Below are 26,280 nucleotides of genomic sequence, written 5' to 3'. Positions count from 1 at the left end.
AGGTGCAGAGGAACAAGCCTGATACGAACGCTGCTGACTCTTTCGTCTCTTCCAGATATATATATATACCTCGATTGTAAACGAGACTTCGGCACGGGTTTCTTCTTTCTTCATGGCCTGTTAGCTCCGTTCCATTCTGCCTCTCACCGGCCCCCTTCCCTCCGCCTCTTCGCCCTTCCTCGCTCCCATTTACCCTCAGGACTCGCGGCCTCGTTCCGAGACCATTGTCCGAGCTGCGTTTTAAGATGCCGCCGTTCGCTTTAATGAGAATTTTAATTACCCAATCGTGGACCACTCTCATAGCTCCCTCCGCTTGTAAAACGTCGTGGACAGGCTAGACGATTACTCTTGTGTAAGCTACATCGAAAATTCTTGTCCTGTCACTCTCCATTACCCTCGTAACCCGTTCGAGGGACTCGATTACGCGAATACGCGAGTAAATCGTTGTCAGATCGGCGCGTAGGTTTTGTTGTTAATCTTGGTGCTCGAGCTGATTCAAAGTGATTCGATGATTCAGTAGCAAATTAATTATTTATTATCAAAGGCTTATTAATTCAACTAGTTTTAATTCAGGAAATTTTGTCCAAGGTTGCTTTTATATTTGTCTATTATTACTACAATTTTTGTGATAAAATTCGTTGTATACAGTACACGTGATATCTCAAAAGACTTAATATAAAATAATCTAATATTACAAAAAAACATAAATAAAATGTTTCAGCAGTTACATTAGCGAGTAGAAATAATATATAAAAATCTCTGAAGGATCTTCGTTTATCGTACGAAAGCATCCATTTCAAACAATCTTGCCATCGCAAAGTTTATTCTCGAAACGTTGCAACCAGGATGAATATAATATATCCTTCTCTGGTCTCTTAGTTTCGTTCGAATACAATTTTGTTTCCTGATTGTAATCCTGGTTAGATATTCCATTACACATTTCTTCCTCAATTCTATCCGATTCCTCCGGCATACACGAAACAGTTGTCTTCGAGCAAATTTGTGACACAGTAAACATCCTTGAAGATCGGAGACCAGCAGGTCCTGTAGGAGGATTTACAGGGCCATTGGGTCCAGAACTGCCTCCACTTTTACTTGAAGAAGAGTTTGTGCTTGCTTTCGTACCAAGTTCTTCTTTTCTTTGTTTAATGATTTCAGAAAGTGTCTTCTTACCTTTTCTGGTATTATCGAGACCCGTCAGATTATCCAATTTTTTTGTAGACTCATTATTAATGGTTCCTTCGAGAGGCGCCATTACGGTATCGATCACCTTCTTTTCTGATCGAACGTTTGACTCTTCAGATTTGCCATCGTTTTTCGTTCCTTTATCGCTTGATTTCAGAGGAGAAGGAGAGACAATGGTACCCATTAAGGGAAGAGGGTCGGTTCTGGCTGCCTTTTTATCTAGACCGCGGGAAGAGGGAACGGTTCCTTCTAATGGAACCTTTTCTTGAACTACTGACTTTAGAGTGCGCTTTGATTCTGTCTGATCAGCAGATCGTGCTCGAGGCATTGGTTCATTAAGTGGTTTTAATTTAGAAAAATTAGTGATATTAGTATCGCTGACCTTTATGGGATCCTTAAAAGGTTGTACAGGAAATGGTCCAGATTTTATCTTTTCTAGAGATTCTGATTTTGTACTTTTCGAATCCTGTTTTTCCACAGGTTTAGCAATATTTTTTGACTTGTCAAGCGAGTGTGATTTAGAAACATTGGTAATATTAGTATTGTTAGGCTTTATGGAAATCTTGGAAGGTTGTACAGGAAGTGGTCCAAAATTTCTTTTTTCTTGAGATTCTGGTTTTGTAATTTTTGAATCCTGTTTTTCAGAAGATTTAGTAATATTTTTAGGTTTATCAGGCGACTGTGATTTAGAAACATTGGTAATATTAGTATTGATGGGCTTTATGGAAATCTTAGAATGTTGTACAGGAAGTGGTCCTAAATTTCTTTTTTCTTGAGATTCTGGTTTTGCAATTTTTGAATCCTGTTTTTCAGAAGATTTAGTAATATTTTTGGGTTTATCAGACGACTGTGATTTAGAAACATTGGTGATATTAGCATCACTGACCTTTATAGAAACTTTAGAAGGTGGTGCAGAATATGACCCTTTTAATTTTGCCTTTTCTTCAGATTCTGATTTTGTAATTTTTGAATCCTGTTTTTCAGGAGACGTATTAATATTTTTTGATTTATCAGGCGACTGTGATTTAGAAACATTGGCATTAGTATCACTGACCTTTATGGAAACTTTAGAAGGTGGTACAGAATATGACCCTTTTAATTTTGCCTTTTCTTGAGATTCTGATTTTGTAATTTTTGAATCCTGTTTTTCAGGAGATGTAGTAATATTTTTTGATTTATCAGGTGACTGTGATTTAGAAACATTGGTGATATTAGTATCACTGGATTTTGTAGAAGCTTTAGAAGATTGTGCAGATAATGTACCTTTTAATGGCTTCTCTTTATTTTCCGGTTTTAAAGGACTTTGTGATCCTTCATCTTTAGGGGCTGTCACTTTCGATGAATTAATTCTATCCTCGGAAGATACATTTTTTGGTTTGTCGTTGGCTTTGAACGATGTCCCTTCTATTTGCGTAGTTTTCACTTTCTCTGATTGATTATCAGAATTTTTCTTAGATTCCATAGATTTCGGGGTATCATGCTTTATCAAATTATTCTTTTCCACTGAAATTACAGATTTTTCTTCAGAAGTTTCTTTCTTTCCCTTAGATGCATTCAATTCATTTTTTGTATGTTTCTTTTCAAAATCCGTCATTTCATTTGGTTTTCTAACCGAAGATATTTTCTCTGGTTCTACAATTTTCACCTGTGCCTCACTTTTACGTTCTGTTAACGTTTCCTTTTTCGTGGAGGTTACTTTCTGTGGTTCAACAATCTTTTCCTGATTCGATGGTTCCTTTTTCATATCAAATTTACTAATACCGCGGGACTTCGAAACCTGTCCAAACTTCGTCGATGATTTTCTCGAAGGCAACACCACACCGTAATCTATCAAAGTACCGTCCTTCCTCTTCTCGATCGGCTTCAGGGACTTTAGAATTTGTTTAATTCGTTGATCTGGCTCGTCTTCGATCGATTCTCTTCTACTTGGCAAATCCCTTCTACTCTCATCTCTTTCTCCTTGTTCTTTAGCAGCTGAAGAGTTTGCTGAAATATCGGCAGATTCATTAGCTGGTTTCTTTAAGTCTTTCGTTTTGAATACCGTGTTTGAATCCTGTACATTTGTTTTACCCGTCGTTGACGCATCCTCAGCAACTTTCTCGAGCTTCGTACCCGCTTTGGATGCCTCTTCATTTTTCGGACCAGCAGCAATCGCTTTAGTTTCCGATTTTTCGTTTGCAGAAATCCTTTTTGCATTCACGGGAACGTACTTGATGATCTTCGGAGATCGCACCGCAGAAACGATCGGTTTTTCTGTTAATTTATTAACAACCTTCGTAGTTCTTGGCCTTTTCACACGATATCTAACTTTCTTCACCCGATTCATCTGGTTCGAAGCTCTTGCGCCACTGCTACGTTTAATTCTCGCAGATTGTCGGGGACTGCGGACCCGAACGGCGCGAAAATTCTCATCAGAAGAATTAAACGAACCTTCGTTTTCTTTGAGCACAGGTTTCGTTGCTGAATCCTCTACAGGTGGTTCAGTTTTTTGAAAATTACCAGCATCGGATGAATTTTTCTTTTCTTTAGGGAGCAGATTCTTTGGAGTCAAATCTTTCGCGGGTGTTTCAAGCTTTGGAACATTTACAAGATCGATAAATTGGCCACCGGGTTTGTACGTCTGGTCGAATTTTCTCTCCGCACCGGTATCTCCTTCGATCTTCTTCATTAACTTCTCATCGAACGCGGATACATTTTTCGAAGTGTCCCCTTTCTTTTTAATCTTCCTGAAGGAATCTTCGGACGACCACCATGGAATGATATTCGAAGGAGTGCGATCGTCGTTAGAAATCCCCGACCTAGAATTATCGTTCATCGATGAAGGCTGAGAAGCGTTCGATGCCACTTTCGCGTTTGCTCTCTGAACCCCACCCTCGTCAGATTCCACGGCTGACAATGTGCCAATCTTTTCTCTACTATCTTCTGAAGGTGAATCATTAATTTTCTTCATCGTGGCCTCTTCGTCTGAACTTTTCGTTATTTTTGCCGTCTCATCGTTCGTCTTTGAAGCGAAATTCTGCATTCTTGGAAGTTTGAAGGGAGGAACTTGCGTAGGCGTTGGTGTTGATTTCGGTGGAGTAGACGATGGCGAAGGTACAGAAGACGGAGCAGTGGTAGAGGTCTTTATCCCAGTATCTTTGGGCTGCTGAGTACGGGGTTCGTTAAATTTCGCAGCGATTTGAAGATTCAACACTTGTGACTGATTCGTTCCCGTCCTCATCGTGTTCGTTTGCTCTTTCGAGACAGTGTTCTCCGTTTGAGGTATCCTGATCTCCACTTTATCCATCGAGCTGAATACATCCAGCTTATTCGCTCTTGCGACGATGCTCTTTAACTCAGACACCGGCTTGCCATTAATTGAAAACTCGAGCTGCTTGACAGGAACCGTGTTCTCGCTAATGGATATCTGCATCGAATCGAAGTTCGAACGAACGTTGCTGGTACTCGTGTCTCGCTTCGCGTTGTTCGAAATGACCACCGACAGCTGCTCCTTGGCGTTGGTGCCCGCCGTTTTTGCCGCCAACTCGTCGACGTTGATGGATACCACGGACTCGTTTTGCGAAGGTGTCATTCGAAGTTCAATTTGCGGCTGTTTAGCCGTCGGTCCTTGGGACGAGGAGCTCGTAGTCGAACCCATTGATCCACGATTTATGTAACTTGTTATGGGGTTTGATTTAGAGCCACGATTTTCGTTCGCTGCAGCAACCACTGATTCTTGCATCGTCGTTGAACTCTTCGGTTCATCGCTGTCGCCCTTTTTTAATTTTCCCTTCTTATGAGCGCCGACCACCCTGTCCATCCATTCCGCGTGCTCGTTCACCGACTGCAGCGCCCATTTCTCGCTCGACTTCGAATCAACCATCTCGTTCTTCGAAGTGATTTTCTTCAGGTCCTTTATCACGTCTTCCATTTTCGACATCCAGTCGGTTTGACTCTTCTCCTCCGTCTTTTTACTCTCACTCGAAGCGATACTTTCGTTCCTGTCAGAGAGAAATTTCATGGATCTGTGTTTAGTATTCGTCATCAACGCGGGGAAGTCGTTGAGATCCATGGGTGCATTGCGTTTTGGTAACGGACTGTTGTCCCAATCATTGAACTCCAACTCGTTGCTGTACCTTTCTATGATCGTCGCGTACGAAGAGGATGCACGTTCCAGATTGCCACTTTCTTCAAGATCACTCATGATGAAGTTTTTGCGATCGTTACGACACTCGTAGGTCATTGTTGAAGTGTCGCTGCTAAATTTCGCTTCTTGGCTGAGCGTATTAGGATTGGTAACGCTGAGACACCCGTTTTTGACTCCCTTCGATCTGTTCTTCCACTTCAAAGACACCGCTGACGAGGTGCTGAACGGACTTCTGTGGACTCCATTAACCATAGCCGTGCTTAGACCGTCTTTTAGAATACCAGAGCCAGTTTCAGTATACATCGTCTGACTGTAACTGGCTATCATTTGAGCATACGTTCGAGGCTCTTTTTCCAGAAAAGAAGCAGCTTCGTATTTTTCATAGATCTTCGAGCTCCTCCTATCTTTTGCAGTCTCTAGTGTCTTTGGATTAGACTGTACAAAGTGATGTTTGCCGTTGCACGATTTTCTGGATTGACACGTCGAATTACGACGTCGCTGGACGAATTCCACTGGATTGTTTCTCCCCAATGGTGTTCTCTTTAATGAAATCAAGTCCGGCTTCAGCTTGATACGCTGAGACGCGTATAGCATTTCGTTTCTCGATGGTCCTGCGTAGTGAAAACTTCTGAAATCATTCGTCCTTCGCGTTCGTGATGAGAAGAAACGTCCAGTTTTGCATAATGACCTCAGCTGCACCTCTGAACTGTGCTTCTTGCATATTTCTTTAGTATGATTCTCGGATATTATTGAAGTACCTTTGAGTGACAAAAATACAATTTATTATACATAGTTTGTTAAGTTCAAGATGGGCCTAACACTTTGAATTCTTTGAATTTTAATATTCCTTTTTATATTAAAAAAGAGATTACCCGGAAAGATCATGCTTGTCAATTTTTATAATGCACTAAGTTCAGAAAATTACAAATTTTCAATTTAGAATTACTATGTAAAGAAAACTAAAGAAAGTATAAATAACATATTTATATACGTATTTGAAATAATTCTTACTGGATGGTATACGACAAGGAACGTTGATACCGAGTACGAATTTCAAGCGGTTCATTGTTCTATCTGTAATTAACTGGACGATGACAGAACTTTCTTAATCATTCACACCAAAGCAACTGCTTTTCCAAACCGATTTCTACTCGTGTAATTTTGAGAACGAACCAAAGGAGAGTATTGAAGACTTTCGATAAGATTTTCCTATCGGGTATGATGTACCATGTTGTAATGTCGATTTGGTTATGCTGAACATTTGATGAAACAAACGAATTTACAACTCGAATCGCTTCAAACTTTTGTATCGATCGTTTTATTATATGCTGTGTTTAAAATATTTAAAAACTGATTTAACGATACTGAGGAAGGGTATTTCAAAAAAATGTAAACTTCAAATATTATCGATCAAAGTGCACAGACAGAATTTCATTATCGATCTTCAATTTAACATGATCAAATTATAATAATTTTAAGTATCTTGAAAAATTTGTGTTCTGAACCGAAAACGGTAAAAAATGAACAATATCCTTGGTCGATTCGATTCAGATGGTAAAATTTCGAATCTCAGCATGGAATCAGGTTTATTTTTCAAGATACTCGCAAAGATCGAGGATCCCGGTTGCTGGCAGCTTCTTTGTGCCATTGCACGCCGTAAGTAAGCCTCGAAAAATGGCACCGGCGGCACTTTCAGCCAAACGAAGCCAGGATGGTGCAGGTAGATCGCCAGGATAAGGATCTCGAGGATCGCTGCCGGCGTTAAAGTCACGCCGGCATCTTCGACGCGGCACAATGCAACGAATCTCAACGTTCGCTTTATCTTCGCGATCTTCCCCTTTCTTTCCGTTTTCGTGGCTGTCCTGGTCTCCTCGATCAGTTTCGAAATCGATTTAAAATCGATTTGAAATGAAACAATAGAAGCGATTTTAAACAGATATGAAATGGTTGCCAAACAAAAAGAATTTGATTGTTAATTTTGTAATATCCAAAGTCTGACACAATTTTATGATCCAAAAGTATTATAAAATAGCACTTTATCAATTCGAAGCTTAAAATTTGGTGATAATTATTATATGCATGCACTATTCATTAATGTCCTTAATACAAAATGGCTGGTTATTATCAATTACCGTGTAATAAGCAGTAAGACGATTTTTTGACAACCTGCCATTTTGTATTGAGAACAGTAATGAAAGGTGCATGTAACTAATTACTTTCATCAAACTTTAAGCTTTAAATTGATATAAAATAAGGCCTATTTTGCGACACCTTTATGTTATGAAATCATTCTAGAAGCGGTAGCTACACCAAATACGAGTCATCAAGATTTTGCGTACCAAACATTAAATTATCACCGAAGTAGACGTTTCAGGTTTCCATATTTTGTGTCTGAAAGTTATCGCTAAGTCAACTGATTCATATATTTACGCAGAAATTTACGGTCGCCTTATACGATACTCCGCGTTAATTTTCCACCAAACCTCCGGGAGGGAGAATGCTTTCTTTTTCGTTCCGACGAACCACGTAAACATTTGATTTCCTGACTCGGTTGTTTCGTTGCTGAAAAGATCCTTCTTCCATCTTGAAGCGTATGTTTTCGATTCTCTCTGTAACGTAACCAACAATTTGCGATCCACTCGGAAATGAGCGACGTAGGATGCAGGAGAAAAGAGCTGAAAGCATTGATTAGTCCCGTGGCACGCAGGCTTACCTTCGAAATGCACTTTGATCAATCTTCCAACGAATCAAAGTGGTATTCGCGGGGTAGTTGGTGGTATCATAAAGCTACCAATAATTTGTCCTTGACCTCAGAACACACTTTGCCCTGGAAAGTAACGATTCTTCCGATTCGCTCGAGAATTTCATGAAACTCAAAATCGATAGAGGGTTATGAACATATCTGGGAGAACAATAAACATTTCGTGGAGCTAGATTAACCCTTTGACACCCTCGTACATAATGCTCCGTTGAAAAATGAAACAACTATATTATTATCTTCGATTTTACAGTATTTACTGATTCGACAGTCTTGAATTTCGTTACATCGATCACAGTGTGCTGATAATCTTCGTACATGGTGAAAATATCAAATATTGACATTTTTGTAGGTGTTTGCATTTCACACTGATAAGACCACTGCATTTGTATCGCTCGGAAAGGTTAAATTGTACCATTCGATAACACTTGTCATCGAAAAATCGATTTGTCACGATACTGGAGTTACTCATCGTCAGAGTTAAAAGTTACACTCCTTGACGTTAATTCTTCTTCAACGACCCCGCGTTCTTTATACGTTCACAATTGAACGTATAAATTAGATTAACACATTTTACGACGCGAAGGAGCCCGAGGCAAGGATTTAATAACTGGCAACAACGAAATTGACGGCCATGAGAAATTACAAAGTGGACAACGTTGTCCGCGTGAAGCGGCAACAATTAGCATGTCTTCATAAAAATCCTTCCCAAAAGGGGAGCGGTTTGTCTGGCTGCTCACGTGCGACGAAATAATAATAATTATTATCATTACGCAGCTTTACCGCACGCTACTCTGCCAGTCGGCCAATAATTTCGGGTCCTGCTTCACTGCAGGTGGTCAAGACGTTTGCTCATTTGACTAATTACTGCTCCTCGCTCTGATGTGCCATCGTGATTCTTCACGGTACATCTTACGTTCTGATGTTGCAACCTGGATGACTGATCTTCAGATGAAATTAAACTTCATATTGTTGATTTATTCGGACTAAATTCGACTGAACTTTACATTGGAGAGCATAAAATTATTCAGTTCTTTTTTTTTACATACATGTATTCTAATAGCATTCGACGAGAAATATTCAAAAATAGAAGTTTTAATTTTACGAATTCATACGTGTAGAATTTTGTTAATGACCGAAATCATCCGTGCACTCGCGTATCTTTGAAATAATATAATCTTTTTGTAAATTTAAAACTTTCCTCCTTTTCTCAATATTTCATACATGCCTCGTGCTTTTCTGCTCATCTCAAGCGTATAAACACTAATGATACGAGTTAATGATATAATAAAAAGAGGATTGCAACTAGATGAAGGTCGTTTTCGTGAACGCCACAGTTCCAAGAAATCCAAAAGCCTTCGTGAGCGGGATTGACCGGTTCTCCGAGAAGATTCGCGGTGGCAGATACGTGGAACACGAAGAAAGGCCACGGGATCGTTCTCCGTGAGCGGGCGAAGTCACGATCTGGAGCTGCACGAGGTGCAGAGGTCGAGCCGCGAGGGGAACTCGCTTCGTGCCTTGAAATTCCATCGTGGTGCACGGGCTGAACGTCTGCCTTAGCCGCGAGACAAACGGCGGGATCGTGAGCGGCGATCCATGGATTTCCAACCTCTCCTTCCCTACCCTTTCTTCACTTTCTTTCCAGCCACTTCTTATCTCGTCTACCTTCTATCTCCTGGTAGCTGGAACGTAGGAAACCGTCACGGAGTCACGAACGTTATTAGCAAACCGCGAACCGTTCGAACCGGACCTTCTCGCAGACACGAAACGCATTCCCCTGCTGACAATTCCTGTTTTCCATCTCAATCGCAAATGACCCATGATAGCTAATTATGTCAGAAAATTTGCATAACGTTGTCATTTAGAGACTGGTCGCGATTTAGAATGTAATGCGTGAATTTATTGCATTTCCTTAACGTTACATTTTCGTTTTTATAAGCTGCCATTTCTGAAGGGAGACGCCGAATGCCCAGCGTTGAGGCCTTTAGCTAGTTGAGCGAATGGAAATAGCAGGAGGCTGATCGAATGGATCGCAGAATAAGAAAGTGAGAGGGGTTGAAGATATGGTCGAGGTTCGGTTTTACGGCGTCCGATCATGCAATCCCTCGCTACGAGGGCCGTAGAAGATAAAATGTTGTGCCATATACGGCCCAGTGGGAAAGTGAACCGGCGCTGGGACCGGCGCGGCGCGGCGCGGCGCGGCGGTTCGCTCTCGGTTGGTTAAGCAGTGGCCGTTTTTGCGGCACAACAGAGGCCGACGCCGGCAATCGTGGCGTGTTCTAAATCAAAGCTCGTTCTTGACCAGATACCAACAGAAGAGTATATGAGAAAGAGAGAAGAAAGGATGGGCCAGTAAGCGAGCCAGAGGAAAGGTGGACGGTACCTTGGAAGGTATCTTGGATCGGGGGGTCCTCCGGATACCTTTGACGTATCCTCGTTGCTCCGAAAGCATCGAAATCTCGCTCACGTTCTCCTTTACCGTTACTCCACGTTTTATTCTTCCTCTTTTTCCTCCTCACTCGTAGCTCCTTCTTCGTCTTCTTCTTCCCCTTTTTCCCCCGGTCGCTCTTTATTTTTCGTCATCATCTTCCCCGCCGTCTGTTATTCGCGTCTCCTTAATTTTTTTCGATCCTTCTTTCGGCCCATGACGACCCTCTTCTTCGGTCAATTATCGCTGAGCCTGGCTTGATTGACGATCGATTCGACTCCCTTCGAGCGGCGCAATCCATTTCGTCGCACACCTGGGTGGGGTCCCGGTGTCGCGTTTCGACCACCTCCTTATATTACGAAAGCTCGCTATAATAGCCGATTACTATCTTTACGTATGAACTGCCATTATGGTGGACCATTCGTAAACACTCGGCCCCTTGACGAAAGTACAATAGTCTTTTGAGACAATTAACCCTTATATTGGTATTGGCTAAGGGTGCACGGGTAGCTTAAAATTCGTATCAGGAATTCTCAGTCAAAAATTTCGGGTACCCGTTCGTCCAGGGACTGAATAATAAGCGAAACTGGATATAATATTCTTGTTGCCCAGGAGTCTATTATTGTAAACGAATTAAGTCTCTTCGAACACCATAGACCAATCAGCCTTCTGGCAAGCTTGTTATCGCGCTATGTAATCAGACTTACCTACAAGAACCGATAACACGAGCACTGTGGGCCATGCATCGAGGAATGGCCGATGGGCGAAAGGGCTGATGCGATACAGAGGGGAATGCAACGTACCGTTAACTCTGGCACGTATGCATCGTTCGGATATTCTAACGCTGCAGAAGACGCCAGCATATTTCATCCGGCAGTCTTCTATCTTCTCTCTTTATTCCCCTCTCGGCTCTGCCCCGGGACACGCGTATCTCCCGCGATCCTTCGTTACGATAAATCACGCTCGCGATACGTTACGAAGAATTATTACGTACGGGTAAACAACGTTAATTTATGCTAATCGCTCGATCGTACTTTACGCTCATTTATTGCTATGACTCGCGAAGCAATTCCTGTACGCTTGACGATCTTATATCATATGATATCTGTAAGAATCTCGGTTTTTGATCCGAAGAGTCTTAAGGTATTGGTAGCGAACGCATTAAATTAAAAACCGTAAAAATATATTACGAAGCGTGGAAGTCTGTAGTTAAAAAGAAATACTAGTGCCACCCTTATGCTTTACTTATACTACTTAAAAGTAGTGCGCATCGTTAAAACGTTTCAGAGGAAAGGGTAAGAGGCGAGTGGTGAAGATTCGCGCTTCCTCGTTGGTTCCGTGTTCCTATGGGGCACCCTCGGCAGTTCCCCCCCTCCCGTGGTTCTTGTTCAGGAGACAGCACCCGTGGCCATTGTCGTACAGACGTTACACGGTCTCGAGGACAGTGTCAGAGAACGGGTAGAGAAAGCGAGTGTCGGAGCGTTCACCCGCATACAAATTGATCCTTTTTGCTGGTGCTGCATTCGTCGCGTCTGGAGCGGCACCTAGCGTGTCCGCTGTTCGGGCCAGGCCACCGAAAAACCGGCCTGGACACGGCTACAAGAGGGTTGTCGCGTTTTGTGGAAACAATCAGCAGGTTGTCGCGAAACAAGGATATGAATGCATAAGCAGCGCAGTTAACACGGTTGCTCGCCGTGTTCCCTGGTCCTTCCTTTTTCTTTTTTTATTATTTGCCACAGTTTCCCCCTCAAAAGACGCCGCTTTTATGCTCTCTCGACCGAACTACCTCTCGCGAGGAGGAAGAAAGAGGAACGAGGACGAGCCGTGGAACGAAAGAAGAGAGGTGAGGAGCAAGCTGGAGAACATAGGTGGACGACTTGCGTCGATAAATACAACCGACGTCCCCGTATGCCGGACCCTGGTCTGCCTCGATTCTTCTTCTCCTTTTCTTTTCTGTTTTCATGGTGTCTTTTTTTTTTCTTTCTCTTTCGTTGTCATTTTGTGAACTCCGCTCCGGCATCCATGGCACTCCGTATCCGACGAAGCTTCTCGAGGGATTCTTTCTTCCATGGCGCGGTTCAGTCGAAGAAAATTCCAGCCTTTTTATCCGCGGAGTACACGACTTCCTTCCTTCTTCCCCTTTTATCGGGGTTGATTACGAGGTTGTCCTTGTATTTCCGTCTTATCATTTGTTATCGATAGGAGTGACAAGGACGACTATGCGATAACTTGTATTTATTTGAGGAGATTCACTAAAAAATTTAGTATCTCTGGTTAATTCGAATATATATTTTTAAGTAAAATTTGTTGTCATATTTGCTATAAGATTGCTTCAGCTGTACCGAACAGTGTAATCTGCAGATGCTTGGTAAAAGTAACGTCGCACTGCCTGAACGGCTTATCTTCCGACTAATATCTTTATTTTGGCAAGTCTGAGAACCACGCCTCGTAATCTCTCCTCGTTGACATTAATAAAACAGTCCTACGAACGATAGCAGTTCGCAAACGACCTACGTGATGTTCACAAGTCTGATGTCAGTCCGCGTACCATCGGTGTTTACCGAATTTCACTTTGTGCTATATGAGACTGGCAAAGTCTTTAATAATTTCTTATCATTTAAATATTAATTTAAGAAGACGCTGTTTGTTACTCTTTCAAACTTGACGAACAAACGAAGCAACTAAATATTTTGATAAAGAAGTCTCTTTTGATAAGAGGTAAATGTCACTTCCTATTTTTTCTGTTCTTTTTATCACCAACTAGTTTCACCTCCTCTTTAAACGAACAGTTTCTCTGCGAACAAGCAAACGTCAAAATTCGGAGCAATATATCAAAGCCCTTTTCTCTCTCGAATAATTACAAGAGAAAGGCTCGCGATATCGTGATACACGGCCACGTGCGTTTCCATTCGCTGTCGCGGTACAAGCGCGAATCAAGGCTCCGAAGGCAAGTTAACGAGAGCACGGCAGGCGCACCCCACCGATTAGTCACCGCGAAAAGGATCGACGTGTCAATTCGGCCGATGTAACAATGATAAATGCACTTTGTTCGATACGAACCGAGGAAGGGAAAAAAGAGAAAATTTTATCGATTCGATTCTTTCGATGTCATCCAACGATAACGACCGATGGCGAACGGAATCGCGCATTGCGCCGCCTTCTCTCCTGTCACTGGACAAATAACGAACGTGTAATTAGAAACGATACCTCTGTAGCTACCTCCGTGTAAGCGATACTTAACACCGTGGTATCGTGCTGGAAAATTGCGTGGTATTATTTATTACCTTGTCACAAAACGATCACAAATTATTTTGCCTCGAATGGCAAATGACAATTTAATTTTCATTTTACTAAAAATCAATATGTATCGATTTTATTCTTTTAAATGCATGTTCTTAATCTTTTAAGCCTCGATAAGAAACTGCCTTATCAGATTTCCTTAGTTATCGCAAACATAGTAGAGCGTTTCGAAACGACCGTAATAACGCGTGCTACATCGAAAGGATTAAGAACACCCGGATACGTTTGTCGATGAAACTAGTCGCGTGGCGGGGTCTTTGCGCTCCGAGGTCCTTCAGGAATGTCCTTTCTGTTTTCTCAGATACGGACACGATTCGCCAGGAGTCTCGGTACGCGTTCGTACGAGACACTTTTGGCAAAAATCCTCCGTACAAATTGGTAAAAGCGAACCGGTTTTGGTTCCAGTCGTTCCGGTTGACGGGGTTACCGTGCAGATAATAGTCGTACGGATTATTAGCGGCTAATTGCACGTTTTGTCGGGATCGTTAATGAGCTCGAGCGCGTTTTGATCGATCGTCCAGGAGTTCGATTACTGACCTCGTTTCGATACAATCGTAGCACCGCCTTCTATTATTTATGATTAGAAGGGTGAACTTTCGATTAACGAGGTATCCCTCTTCCACCCACTTCATTCCAACGTGACCCAACCCGATCAGTCCCGTATAAAATGATTTCAAATGTTTGCATTGCAAAGCGATGCACTGTAGCCCTTGCTAATGTGCATTAGCCTAACGTAACGTCGTTACTAGCAGCATGTCTTCACTGAAACGTCCCACGTCTTTCTCACCGGCAGACAGCCTGGTACCTCGACGACCATCGCGTTCAAGAAACCGCTGTCAGAATGAGGTAGACAAAGAGGAAAGGGTAGTAGGATTGTCCTGATGAAAGAAACGAAGAGCGAGTGAATAAATGGAGACGAAGCGCGAGGAACGCTCGACAATCACGATCGACACGATCGAGTGTCCGGTGATCGAGACGGGGCTTAGTGTCGGCACGAAGCGATCGTAATTAATAGACGAGGCCCTGAAGAGGCTGATGCTGACGAGATGCTGGTAATCAGGCTGCTACTTGGAAGGGAGAAACTCGACGAAACCCTAGTCGACGTCATTTGTTTAAGCTGATCATTGACCGTCGCGGCCGAATAAGGTAACCCGTGTTCACCACTCTGCGGGGAGTGCGAAAGAACAAAGAAAGAGCCGTGAGGCTGTTCGGGATGAGATCGTGCCTGGAGGAAGAAGATGAAGGAAGAGGGAAAAGGAGCGAGAAAAGGGTGGAGGAAAGAGCAGACACCTGCTGTTTGCCGCATTGTCTCTCTGTAGTCTTCTCCTCTTTTATCCTACTTCCTCGCTTCCTCTGAATCTTCTACTTCTTTTTCTTCTTCTTTCAATCTGTTCGAAACAATCCGCGAAAGCCCTGCTTAGCGTGGAAGGAACAGGACGCGAGCCTTTGGCCGAGGCGACGACAAAACAATTGCCAGCGTAAAAGGCGAATAGACGTTTTTTCGCGATCGGTTGCTCTATTTCCAAATCGAGGAACGCGGACCGTGTATGGGAATCAATCCTGCTGAATCCATGGGAACGCTATGTCTTTAGATGAGATCGACTGTGAGAAAATGAGAATAGGAGTTCGATGAAAATTACGAGAATGATTGATAAATTGATTAATAATTATACAATTTAATTTGCTTAATTTTGAAGAAACATTTGAAAAAATTCTAATCAATACGTTAAAATAATCTAGTTAAATTAGAAAATGAAATAATCGAATTTTGAATATTAGTATAGTTAGCGCAGAAGCGCCAATCATTGATTACCTCTACAACAGCTGACATATTAAATTCAATTCGCAATATAGAAATAGTCAGTCTTCCTGATGTCTCTAATGATATGTTATTTAAATTTCAGACGCAAAGCAGAGCGACGAGAGGAAACATGCAAGGAAGCCGGTGAACAGACAGCTATGGCCGCAGCGGAAATACGTCTCCGAAGTTCTTCCGATCTTCTCCTTGCTCGTGATAGTGAAAGAGAGCACGAAGAAGCGGGAATCATTGTCGAGATCACCTTGGCAAGGTCCATGGGTTCGTAAAGGGCATGAGAGCTCATCATGTTCCAACACCGACACGGGCCACGAACGCTGTCGACCTGCAACCTCTTCGGCGTGACATTTCTTCTATTGATCATCGCCGGTAGCTACGATGTGTCAGCGGACCTCAACTCCGAGTTTGTCAAAGGGAAAAGTGAGTTGTTTCGTCCGCGTTAAGCTGCATTTTAGATTGGTAAAAATTTACACGCGACGCTCACGTCCACGCGAATAGAAAGTCAGCAAAGTGTAAATTTTTACTAACTCGCACCAGACGCTGTAACTCATCGTCATTAAATATATATTAGCCTGGGAATACGAAGCGTACCTTATCGTTAGACGCAAGGTAATGAAGATCTATAATTTTCAAATTGATAGAACGCCTCTACTTCCGGAATCAACGCATGAATCGCGTGATGCTTTATTCAACGTTATTTGATTTTAACTGTTCCTCGATGGAGGAGCCCTCGTTATGACGTACAAGGGACTTAAGCTCGTAGAATCTCCCTTCGATCTTAATTACCGCTGTATGGGAAAGAAAAAATGTTTATTTTACCTAAAGTACCGTTCAGAATAGGTAATTTCCCTTCTTCTCGCTCTTGTATCTAGATCTATCCTCATCTAAAAATTGACTTATCTAATCTGAACGATACTTGATGAAATGTTTTTCTTTCTTACACCTTACAAATTGAAGCTCTCTCTTTATTGAAATCAGGGTGTTCGCTTGAAGATCTCACTCTGTGAGAGTTCTTCCTAGTTGGAGAGCATCGCGTTCATCATCGAGGTTGGCTAGAAAAGTAGAAAGCAAAGCGTTGCGCCAGCTTAACGGCCGCGTGGGTGGCTGGTTGCGTGCCTAGCCAAGAAGGGACCCCTTTTACTCGAAGTACCTGGAAAGTACCGTTCTTCCCACTCGAGCCGAAGGAAACTCTTTAAATCCCGCCTCGTTCGAGCACGCTCTCCACGCTAGGAAGAAATGTTTACGCGGCGGCGCGGCTACTTTCGGTAACGCGCATGTAGGTGCACTCGCCTGTAACACAACAGGATTCCTTGATCGTGGCTGGTGATGTCGATGCTTGACCCACATCAGCATTCCTGCCCGCCTGTCAAGACCTTTCCCGTTTACTTTTATTGCCCTTCCTAGTTATTGCGTTGCCGGCGTTCGCTTTTTCTCGACCACACGCGTAATACTCCTCGTGATATATCACCGTGCCCGGCCATCGTAGCCGTCGTCGGTAAACTTTCAAAGTTTCGTCGAGAAAAGTTATTCGAGAGAAAGAGTTGGTTTTATGGGGTTTAGAAACGTCGTCGTTTGATTTTGAATGAAACAGACCAGGTTTTCTTTGCGTAATTAAAAAAGTAAGATGAAATTAAAGAAGATAGGAATAGCAATATTGAATTGCTCCGGTTAAAAACAAGCCGAGCTCACCCCGGAACGCAAAGACGCGGCTCGTCGAACAGATAACCACCCAAGATCCCGTGGAGCGGCGCAATTTCGAGAGATATCACCTAAAGTGGTCTCCATAAAGGTTTCCATTAACACGATAAGCCGAGCTTGATACCTTCGCGGCCATTAGGGAACGGTAACTTACGCCGTGTCGCCTCTGAGCAACCTCGATTTCTTTCAATCATTTTTTATTCGCTCCACCGAGCCAGAAGATACGTTCGACGTTATTGCCAAACGATATTTCGCTGCCAAAGATTATGCCTCGTGCTGAATTAATCATTGCACTTTATCATTCCGAGCTTTTAGCGTGTATCGTATTTCGAAACGATGCGTCAATTAACACTAAGAATTCATCAGTCTTCGATAAGAACGTGGGAAATAGTATTTGCGAGGGGATTGAAACGTCGAATGTGACTGGCGTGATGAATCGTTGAGAAGGAATACCTTAACGCAAATGACCTTAGTCGAAAAATTGAAATGATGAATGATATACGGTAGCCGATTGCTGATTTCTTGCCATATAATTTGTCGTTAAGAATTATGTTTCGTCGTTCAAGTAAATTTCGATTTTCAATTTGTTATTGATTCCTTTACAAGCACAGCTCTAGAGTAAACAAAGACATCATTTTCAGAGCCCATAAAAACTGGTCACAGTCACAGTCACAGTCACGCTCGATGGAAGTTGCTTTTTGCGTAGCGATTGATTTCATCCGCTTTCAGTCACGTTTGTTTTTACATTAACGAAATTTGTGTCTCGGTTTTTACGGCGTCGGTACGCCTTTGACCAGCACGCATTCATTCTATCAGCTTGGACCTTAAGTTTTAGCCTTAAGTAGGCGCTTTATACGCTGTCGATCTTCCGCGTTACCCGTTAAACCCGAGGTTATCATCCTCCGGATACAACGCGTGTCCACTAATAACACCGTCGCTTCAGAATGTTTATAATTGTACAGTTTTTCCAATATTTGAATTAGTATCTTTTATGCCATCCTGCCATTCTCTGTTTTTGAAAATCTCCGTTTTTCAATTTTTAATAAACTCAAGCAATACCAAATTTCTCTAAATATTTTTAAATCATGGACATCGGTTATCAACTGGAACACAATGTTCTGGGTAGTTGCAAAGCTTATACCAGCTTCTGTCGTAACCGCCCGCCATTTTGGACCAAGTTTTCTGGCCCAGGGACGAAGAGAACGCCGAACAAGCGGAATTGTAAGGGAACGCGACGCAAGATCACTTCGTATGTAATACTACCACCATGGACGATTCTATGGACGTGTACGTGCAGGATCAGAAAGGGACATCTGGGAGGCATGCCTTAATTGACCGCTCGGAATATTGACGAGATCCCAGAGACGGATTGAGACGTTGAATTTCCAAGGGACGTTCGCTTTTTTTGCCCCCCATGAAATATGACCGTTCAATATGCTAGGCAGATATTTATGTACTCGTGGGATTGCACACGATGTTGGGATCCAAAGAGATCGAGACAGGTTGGAATGGTAGAAAGCTTTCTTTTCCTTCATTTTTTCCTCTTTGTTTTTCGAACGTTCTCGGACAGGATTCCAAAGGGTACTTCATTGTTCGCAAAAATCAATTACAACATGTCCTGTCAAAAAAAAATGTGAAGGGGTTAATTGTACTTAAAATTTCCATTACAAATATGACAACACATCATCAGAATGATATTTAAATAATTAAACATTTTATGAAACTCATTTCAATAGAAGAGGATAAAATTACCAGACGTATATACATATACGTTCTTACTAAATAAACTGAAGCTATATTTGCACGGCATTCGCGATTAAAGGGTTAAAGAAGGAAACTAGTTAAAATTAAGCACTAGCCGATATCTGAGAAATGCCAAGTACCTCTCCAAAGTTAATCCAAAGAATCCAAAACGATGTCGAAGCGTTCGGCTATCAACCGGTAAAGTTACCGGGTCGTAAGTGGCCGCAACAGTGAGAGTCGTATGGTCTCGACAGAAATACCAAACGTTTCACGGATGGTAATAAATGCCGGCGGTAATCGCTGTTAAACTTTAACCGCCATCGAAAGTTTCAGCCGGCTATCATATAAATGCCATTCAAAGTTTAATCGCGTCGATTACAGGATCCAGGTATTCCTGCCCGATGCAGTAAACGTCGCGACCGAAGCGGTTACTTCTCTATTATTTAATCGAGCAACGATTCGCGCCGTTCGCAGAATTAGTTAATTGAATCCCTGTATTCGCATCGATACGCGTGTCCGTCGCGCGAAACGAGCTTGTAAAATCAATTCAATTAAAACTGAACTCCGTGTAACGGACGTGGCTAGCCTTATTAATCATTTTCACCTGATGCGTTTCGCAATTTGCCCGGAGAGGTAAACGAAGACAGCTTTCGGGGGAGACGGTAACAGGTGCGTCAAAATTGTTACACGTCAAAAAATTCAACCCTCATTTTTTTCTTATACTTCGAGAAAATTTTATAAGTTAAAGTTTATTTAGGTATTGCAAATTTCTATAGTTTTCATTAAAATATCAACTAACAATTTTTCCATTTTCATGTTAACGGACTGCGACTAAACCTACTTATGGTAATTAGGGAAAGTGGGTGCCCGAAAAATTCGAAAAAGGTTCCAAACCCGAATTTTTTGAATTGTACTAAGTTCAATAGTACTCAAAACTCGTTGAAGCATTAAATCGTTCCAACTGCACCTCAGCATCGTGAGTAGTTCCATTCGCAATGCCTGTTCAGAAGCATCCACCTTAACAATAGAACAATCGTCCTTCGATACGAACAGCAGCGGAACCGGCTATTGAACGGATCTTGAGAAGATAAACCGAACGATTCAGCGGTGCGAAATGATCCATCGTTCCCATCCCAGAATATTCGTACTCGTTCCATCACCATGTTCCCTGAAGACGAAGAATAGATCCCTGCGCGATGCCGGTCAGGTCGAAAGGTGGGGCGGGCGAAAAGTCAAGCCGACACCTTTGGGTCTTTCAACGTTTCCAAGCTACTTGATGGATAGCGAACGGCAATTCGTTCTCTTGCTAGGCACCGACAGGTCTGCAAACGAAATGTGGGTGGACATCAGTGAGAGTGAGAAGCGAGAGTGGGTGGGTTCTTTTTTTTTCATTGATTGCAAATCGAGGAGAACCGTACAGAGATTGAATAGGAAAAATGGATACGAACAACTTCCCTAGGATAAGGGATAGAAGAACAGTTTGTGAAAGAGACTGCACGGTGTTCTATATATAGTATAATGTTTACAAATATTAAGTAAAGTATTTTATATTTTTACAAAATAAAATTACAAAATAAAATTTTACAAATTTCGTTTCTTGCGAAAATTGCAACGTATCGAAAGAATCCCTGCAATGCCTGGTCGCGATCAACAAGATTTTTATTTTGAAGGAGAAAACACGAAATTATGTTGGGAAAGTGGCGAGGTTCACGTGGGAAATCGAATTTCTTGCCCGAACGCGAGCACCGTTTATATCAATCTCGTGTTCTTGTCAACGATATCCACCCTGTCCCTCGAGGACTTTAATTGCTCGGTAATCACCTGTGTCGCTGAAATCCGCCGCTTGCATTCCGACACTAGCGAATGGTACACTCGACAAGGTCGACAGATGTCCTCGAAGAGGGAAACGGAATTCCATCCACCGGGTTTGCATTCAGACTTAGCTTTCAAGAACTCACACGATGCAGACTGTTGTTTCTTGCTTTTCTTAGCTTGTTCTTCTTGCTTGAGACAAATTATTGCATTTTTCCGCTTTATGTACTGAGAAGATGGATAAAAGAAAATAATAAAAATTGATACTAGAAAGACGGAGTCTTGTACACTCGGGTGCAACAAGGGTGTAGTATAAATATTCTGCTTTATACACGAATAAGTGTACAAAGAACCTGTACCAGGAATGGAAATCTGGTTACCGATACTCTAACAATTATATTGATGCAAGGAAATCCATTTGGTACCGGTATCGTAGAAACCGATCGCGAAACATTGGAAAGAAAGTCAGTACCTCGGCCAGAGGTAATCGAAACGATCATAAATCCAGAACAGCGGGAAGGAATCGAGAACGATTGTTAGGGTGTCGAGTTCGATGGATCGAACAATGGGCGCTGTACAGCGGGACGCTTTGCACATTCAAAGGCAATTCGTCGTGCAACCAGCGAAACAGTTTGCAATGTTCCGTCGAATCTTCTTCTATTCTATTGCTTTGAATGCTTCTAACGAATCTGACTACTTCATAACTATACAAACTCTCTATCCGATCTATTCTTATGATTTTATTTAACGGAGCATGTACTAGATATTTTATTTCTTGGAATAAGCTTTTAAAATGTTAGGTATTTCAAATTATATTTCATCCAGTATTGGAACAAATCCACCAGCTACGAATATTGGGGATTAAAAATTTTCTATTTAATTTTCACATTAGATGTCATTAGATATGCCGATGAAATTATGAATCTTTCCACTTCTAAAATACACTCTGCCAGTAGTATAAACCAACGATCAGGCGTACTGTGCAATCTCAAATGAATCGAATTCACCACGATATTATACACTTTCGAAAGAAGGAAGAAGTGTAGGAACGAGCTATCAATCTATCGCGGACGTTAAACTGTATCGGCCCGCGGCTAAATCGGTACGTGATCCTCGCTTATTACGCGAAATCTCGAGCAGAATCGAGCGAGGTGCACGCCCACGTAGGTGTACAGGATCGTTACGTTTATCGGGCTAACCCGAGGAGGGAAAAACGACGAGGCATGGATCGAGATACGGAAGATATCTCGAATAAACTCGACTGAGTTCCCACGAGTTAGGGAAATTAACATGTGTTGCTCGCATCGCGATCCATGGCGCCTGTATCGATCCCAAGTTAATGTACGTCGGGATCTCTGACACGATCGTCGTGTTCTTCTTCCTACTTCCTTCCTTCTTTGAGCGGAGAAAAGGAATGAATGCTCTGGAGGAAGACGTACGCCTCTTCGAGGGTGGTCGACGCCCGATACGCGATCCAAGCGCAATAGATCGATCGCGAGCTACCGCGATCTAGATCTATCGACGTGATTCCTTTTCTAGACGTCCGCTCGATGCCCTCCGCGTTAAACGTCAAACGTGTATCTACTTGATACTGGACGAGAGAGTAGCAGAATTAAAAAAATATTTCAATGTTAAGGAAGGTTATTCGAAAACAAAATGATTTTTAAAATATTCGTGATTAAAAAATGTTTTATCTTTGTTTATAAAATTTGTATGTGTTTACCCTTGCTATTGGAAAATTTGTTTTCCGTGGATTGTTCAATTTAAAATGATTTTAGTCCATTTTAAAATATAAATTCATGGTCGTCGCGGATAGATGATAACGAATATGTTAAATAGAAATCAACGTCACACACGTGTGACAAATTACACAGAACAATCAGTATAAATTCTGTATGTAATTATGTGCAAACAGTTTGAATGTCTGAAAATCTGAAAATTGAAACATAAATGGAACATAGCGCGTGAGAGAGCCTCGCGTGTCTGATCCGATCAATTTCTGGAAACTAACAAAATTAACAATTACGGTAGATAAGATCTTGTTAGCGCGATGAGCAACACTCGTGATGGCAATTAAAACGTTACAAGAAAAATCCGAGGGCAGAGGACGCGTTCTTCAAAAGGTACAACCTGGCGAACGTGTCGAGTTTTCGTATCTGCGTGTTTATCTGGGGTTCAGCGATCCCATAGGTAGGACCATGGCTAACTCGCATCTCAGCTCGGTCGTATATTAAAATCTCCCTTCGCGTCGCAGCTGGTGAAACCACTTGAAAGGGAGAAAGAGATTGTTATCCAAGGCGCGAGTTATACGCGTACGTTGGCCGTTGCGAATCCGCGAGCCAGCCAACGAAATGATTTATTAGTCGATACATCGATATCTCATAATTTTAGAATCCTTGTGGGGGTGAAAGTAACTTCTATTGCAACTTTACCGATATGCCTTGGTCGAGTCTAACATTGTTTCACAATTTAAATTGGACTTATTCAGATTATTATTGAACTATAATTGTATATTATATTTAAAAATTAAGCAAAACCTCATATTTAAAATTCTTCAAAATATTCTAGATAATTTTGAAAAATATGAATTTTTCAAAAGTTATTCCTTCAAAATTTACATTTTTTTAGTTTTGCCATTATCATTTTCAAGCAGTGATGTAATCGTATAGCAATTCATAACAGAATGTCAACCGTTTTATATTTATTGCAAGAATGATCAGAAATAAAAGTTACACATATACTTTCAACTCATCGTATAATATCAAATTATAATACAAATTTTATTGTCCATTCTTTTCGCTCTTACAATCGATAAAAAACAATCCTATCTGATGATATAAATAAACTTCGTTATAAATGTCTATGTCGAGATTGCTTCGCCATGTCCGAGCCATGATTTGTGGGTATTGTTTAAAGTTACGAAGGCACACAAAGGCTGGTGTCCATTTCTGACGAAGCGAGCCATGTAACCGAGCCGAAATAAAAAGCAGGATACGATATACAAAATAATGTATGTTTCTCGGATCGCTGAAATGGCCGATCTCGTCAATCGAATCGCGTGATCTTGTTTTTCAAGGATTCATAGAAGGTTGGACGCGACGACCTTGACCATAGTGGTTCAAGTAGGATCTTCACGCGTGACCTTCGACCATGAAATCGAGCTAGATATGTATCTCTTTCTATTGTTAACGCCGGTCACTCTTTCAACGCATTGACCGCGGACTAGTTCATCATCTCTTCTCTTCTTTGTCTCCTAAATAGCATTTAAATGCAACAGTTTGTTGTTGTCGGGCAAAGTTCAATGTACATAGGTTATTTCTAATTTCTCAATCATTCGTTTAATGGTGTCATTTGAAAAACAAACAATGAATAAAACAATGATTATCTAACGACGATCTGAATGGCCTACACAACGAGCTGTTTCAATTACTGAGAACCAGAACAACGAAGCGTGTTCTCGTTTCTTCAGAACGGAAATGAATAAAGCAATTAACCTTTCCCTTCATATGTATCACATAATGTTTTTTTACTTAACACACTGTTTTATTTAGTCGTTTCGTCGAGGCCTATTTAGTAGGCAGGGACCAGGGTGGGCTTGGTCCCCCCAAAATGTTCTAAAATTTTAAGATTCCAAACCTTTAGCTTTCCAAAACTTTTAAATTTCTAAATCTCTGAAGGACCTGGCCCATCCCAGAAAAAAATTCTTAATTTCACCGACGTACAAGCAGCAGTCGAGAGGGCAACCTCAGCAAATTCGCGTGCTCTCGACAGAAACGAAAGGTTCGACTCAGCTGCTGAGGTTGTCGAGGTGAGATGAGGATGAGAAAGATCGAGAAACAACCGGCGAACAGGAGGATGAAACGAGACGCGAAGAACGCTCGAGGCGTCGATGCGAGAGAGAGGCTGGAACAAAGCACATTCCACGTGCCGTCGTTCGTTCCTTGTCCGTGTTGCCCTCCGTATTTCATTTCGATTCGTCCTTACTTCCTCGCCTCTGCCCTGAATGTATTAACGCGCCTGAATGATGGATATGAGAGAACGAAGAAAATGACTCCTTCGAAACGACGATCGCGATCCACCGCGAAACGCGTCTTCGTTGATCGAATTTAAATTTCCCGCGCCGCGTCTTTTTTCACACCTCGCGCTGACGAAATGGACAAGCGATAATTGGAAACACGCGATACCAACGCAAACCGGAGAATTAGATCGACTTACGTAATAGTGTAAAAATGATTTACGTAATAGAGCATTATGCGTCAAGTGTTTCCTCTCGCCGCGCTAACCATATCATTACGAACAATTTTCCTCTCGACTTATGTATTTCTGCATGAATTTTAGAAATAGAGAACGTATTTACTGTAGAAAGGTTTTATTCCACATAATTCGTGTAATTTGTGCAGCTTGAAACAACACAAGATTAGGTAAGAAAATATCTGTTATATAGATATCCTTTTCTCATAAATTTGTATTAAAATCAATTTAACAGAAAGTTTATTTGTTCGTCGACAGCATTGTAAAATTCAGGAATAATTGTGAACTTGAAGGTAAACGAAAACAAGGTTTAATGCAATTAATTTATACTTCGTGCGAGCTGTGATAGTGTGAAACGTGAGGTATATCCGGATATATTAGAATTATTGCGAACGGGATTCGAAGTCAGAGAAGCGTGACGCTCAAAAATCTCGAATGACTTTCGATAAACGATCGCGGTCGACACAATCGAATTTCGAAAGAACATGAATTCAAATTGAATAACCGTGTAAAATGTCAGACGAAATGTTTTTATTTCAGCATAGATTATTGCTCGTTTCGTTTATTTCGTTTTTTTTTTTAACTTGTCTGACAGTCTTGACTACTAACACAGCAGAGTTAAGTTAAAGTTAGTTGTTACGTTACTGTTCAGTTCTTGTCTTCGGTGTATCTAATACAATATACAGGGCGAGTCAAAAGAAACAGACCACCTGAATATTTTCGTTATTTGTAAAAATATAAAAGGAATTTATTTCAAGGAATTCTTGCAAATCATTCGAAAGAGAAATAATCGAAATGATCTACTGAATCTTCCAAAGGGATGTTGGGTAACGAAAATAAAAGTGCACGATCTTTGAAGGAGAAATCGTTGCTGTAGCTGCCCCGTAGGGAGCAGAGAAGAACTTAACCGCAGACTCGAAAGCAATAAACCATAAAGCTATTAATGTTACGCCCTGGGACGGTTATGCTACGGTTATAACGTATACGCATCATTTATACAGGGTGTTCTCTATCTGATAGTACAAACAGAAACGTAGCAAAAAATGAAACTGTGAATTAAAAGAGAAAATAACGTAAAATAGAAAATTGAAAGGTTAAATTCGAAAATTAGGTACTCATATTCTTAATAATTAGAACTGCAGCTCCCATAATCCACGGAAGGG

The 26,280-nt window shown here is 41.6% G+C and overlaps 1 protein-coding gene across 3 annotated transcripts in view; it reads left to right on the top strand.

Moving 5' to 3' along the window:
* Positions 1-26,280, top strand: part of LOC114874001 (epidermal growth factor receptor) — a 130,218-nt gene that overhangs the window by 90,586 nt on the left and 13,352 nt on the right. For 2 of the 3 annotated variants that reach the window (XM_029182857.2, XM_029182856.2), the window contains exon 2: positions 15,702-16,033. The exons of the other annotated variant lie outside the window; for it this stretch is intronic. In XM_029182857.2, the coding sequence (XP_029038690.1) occupies positions 15,901-16,033 (133 nt within the window). In that variant the 5' untranslated portion in view covers positions 15,702-15,900. The remainder of the gene's footprint in view (positions 1-15,701; positions 16,034-26,280) is intronic. 3 annotated transcript variants of the gene reach the window in all.

The sequence above is a fragment of the Osmia bicornis genome, chromosome 4, assembly GCF_907164935.1.
Source record: "Osmia bicornis bicornis chromosome 4, iOsmBic2.1, whole genome shotgun sequence".
NCBI classification, from domain to species: domain Eukaryota; kingdom Metazoa; phylum Arthropoda; class Insecta; order Hymenoptera; family Megachilidae; genus Osmia; species Osmia bicornis.
The sequence above is the reverse complement of the archived record's forward strand: the minus strand, read 5'-3'. Positions and strand labels throughout refer to the sequence as shown.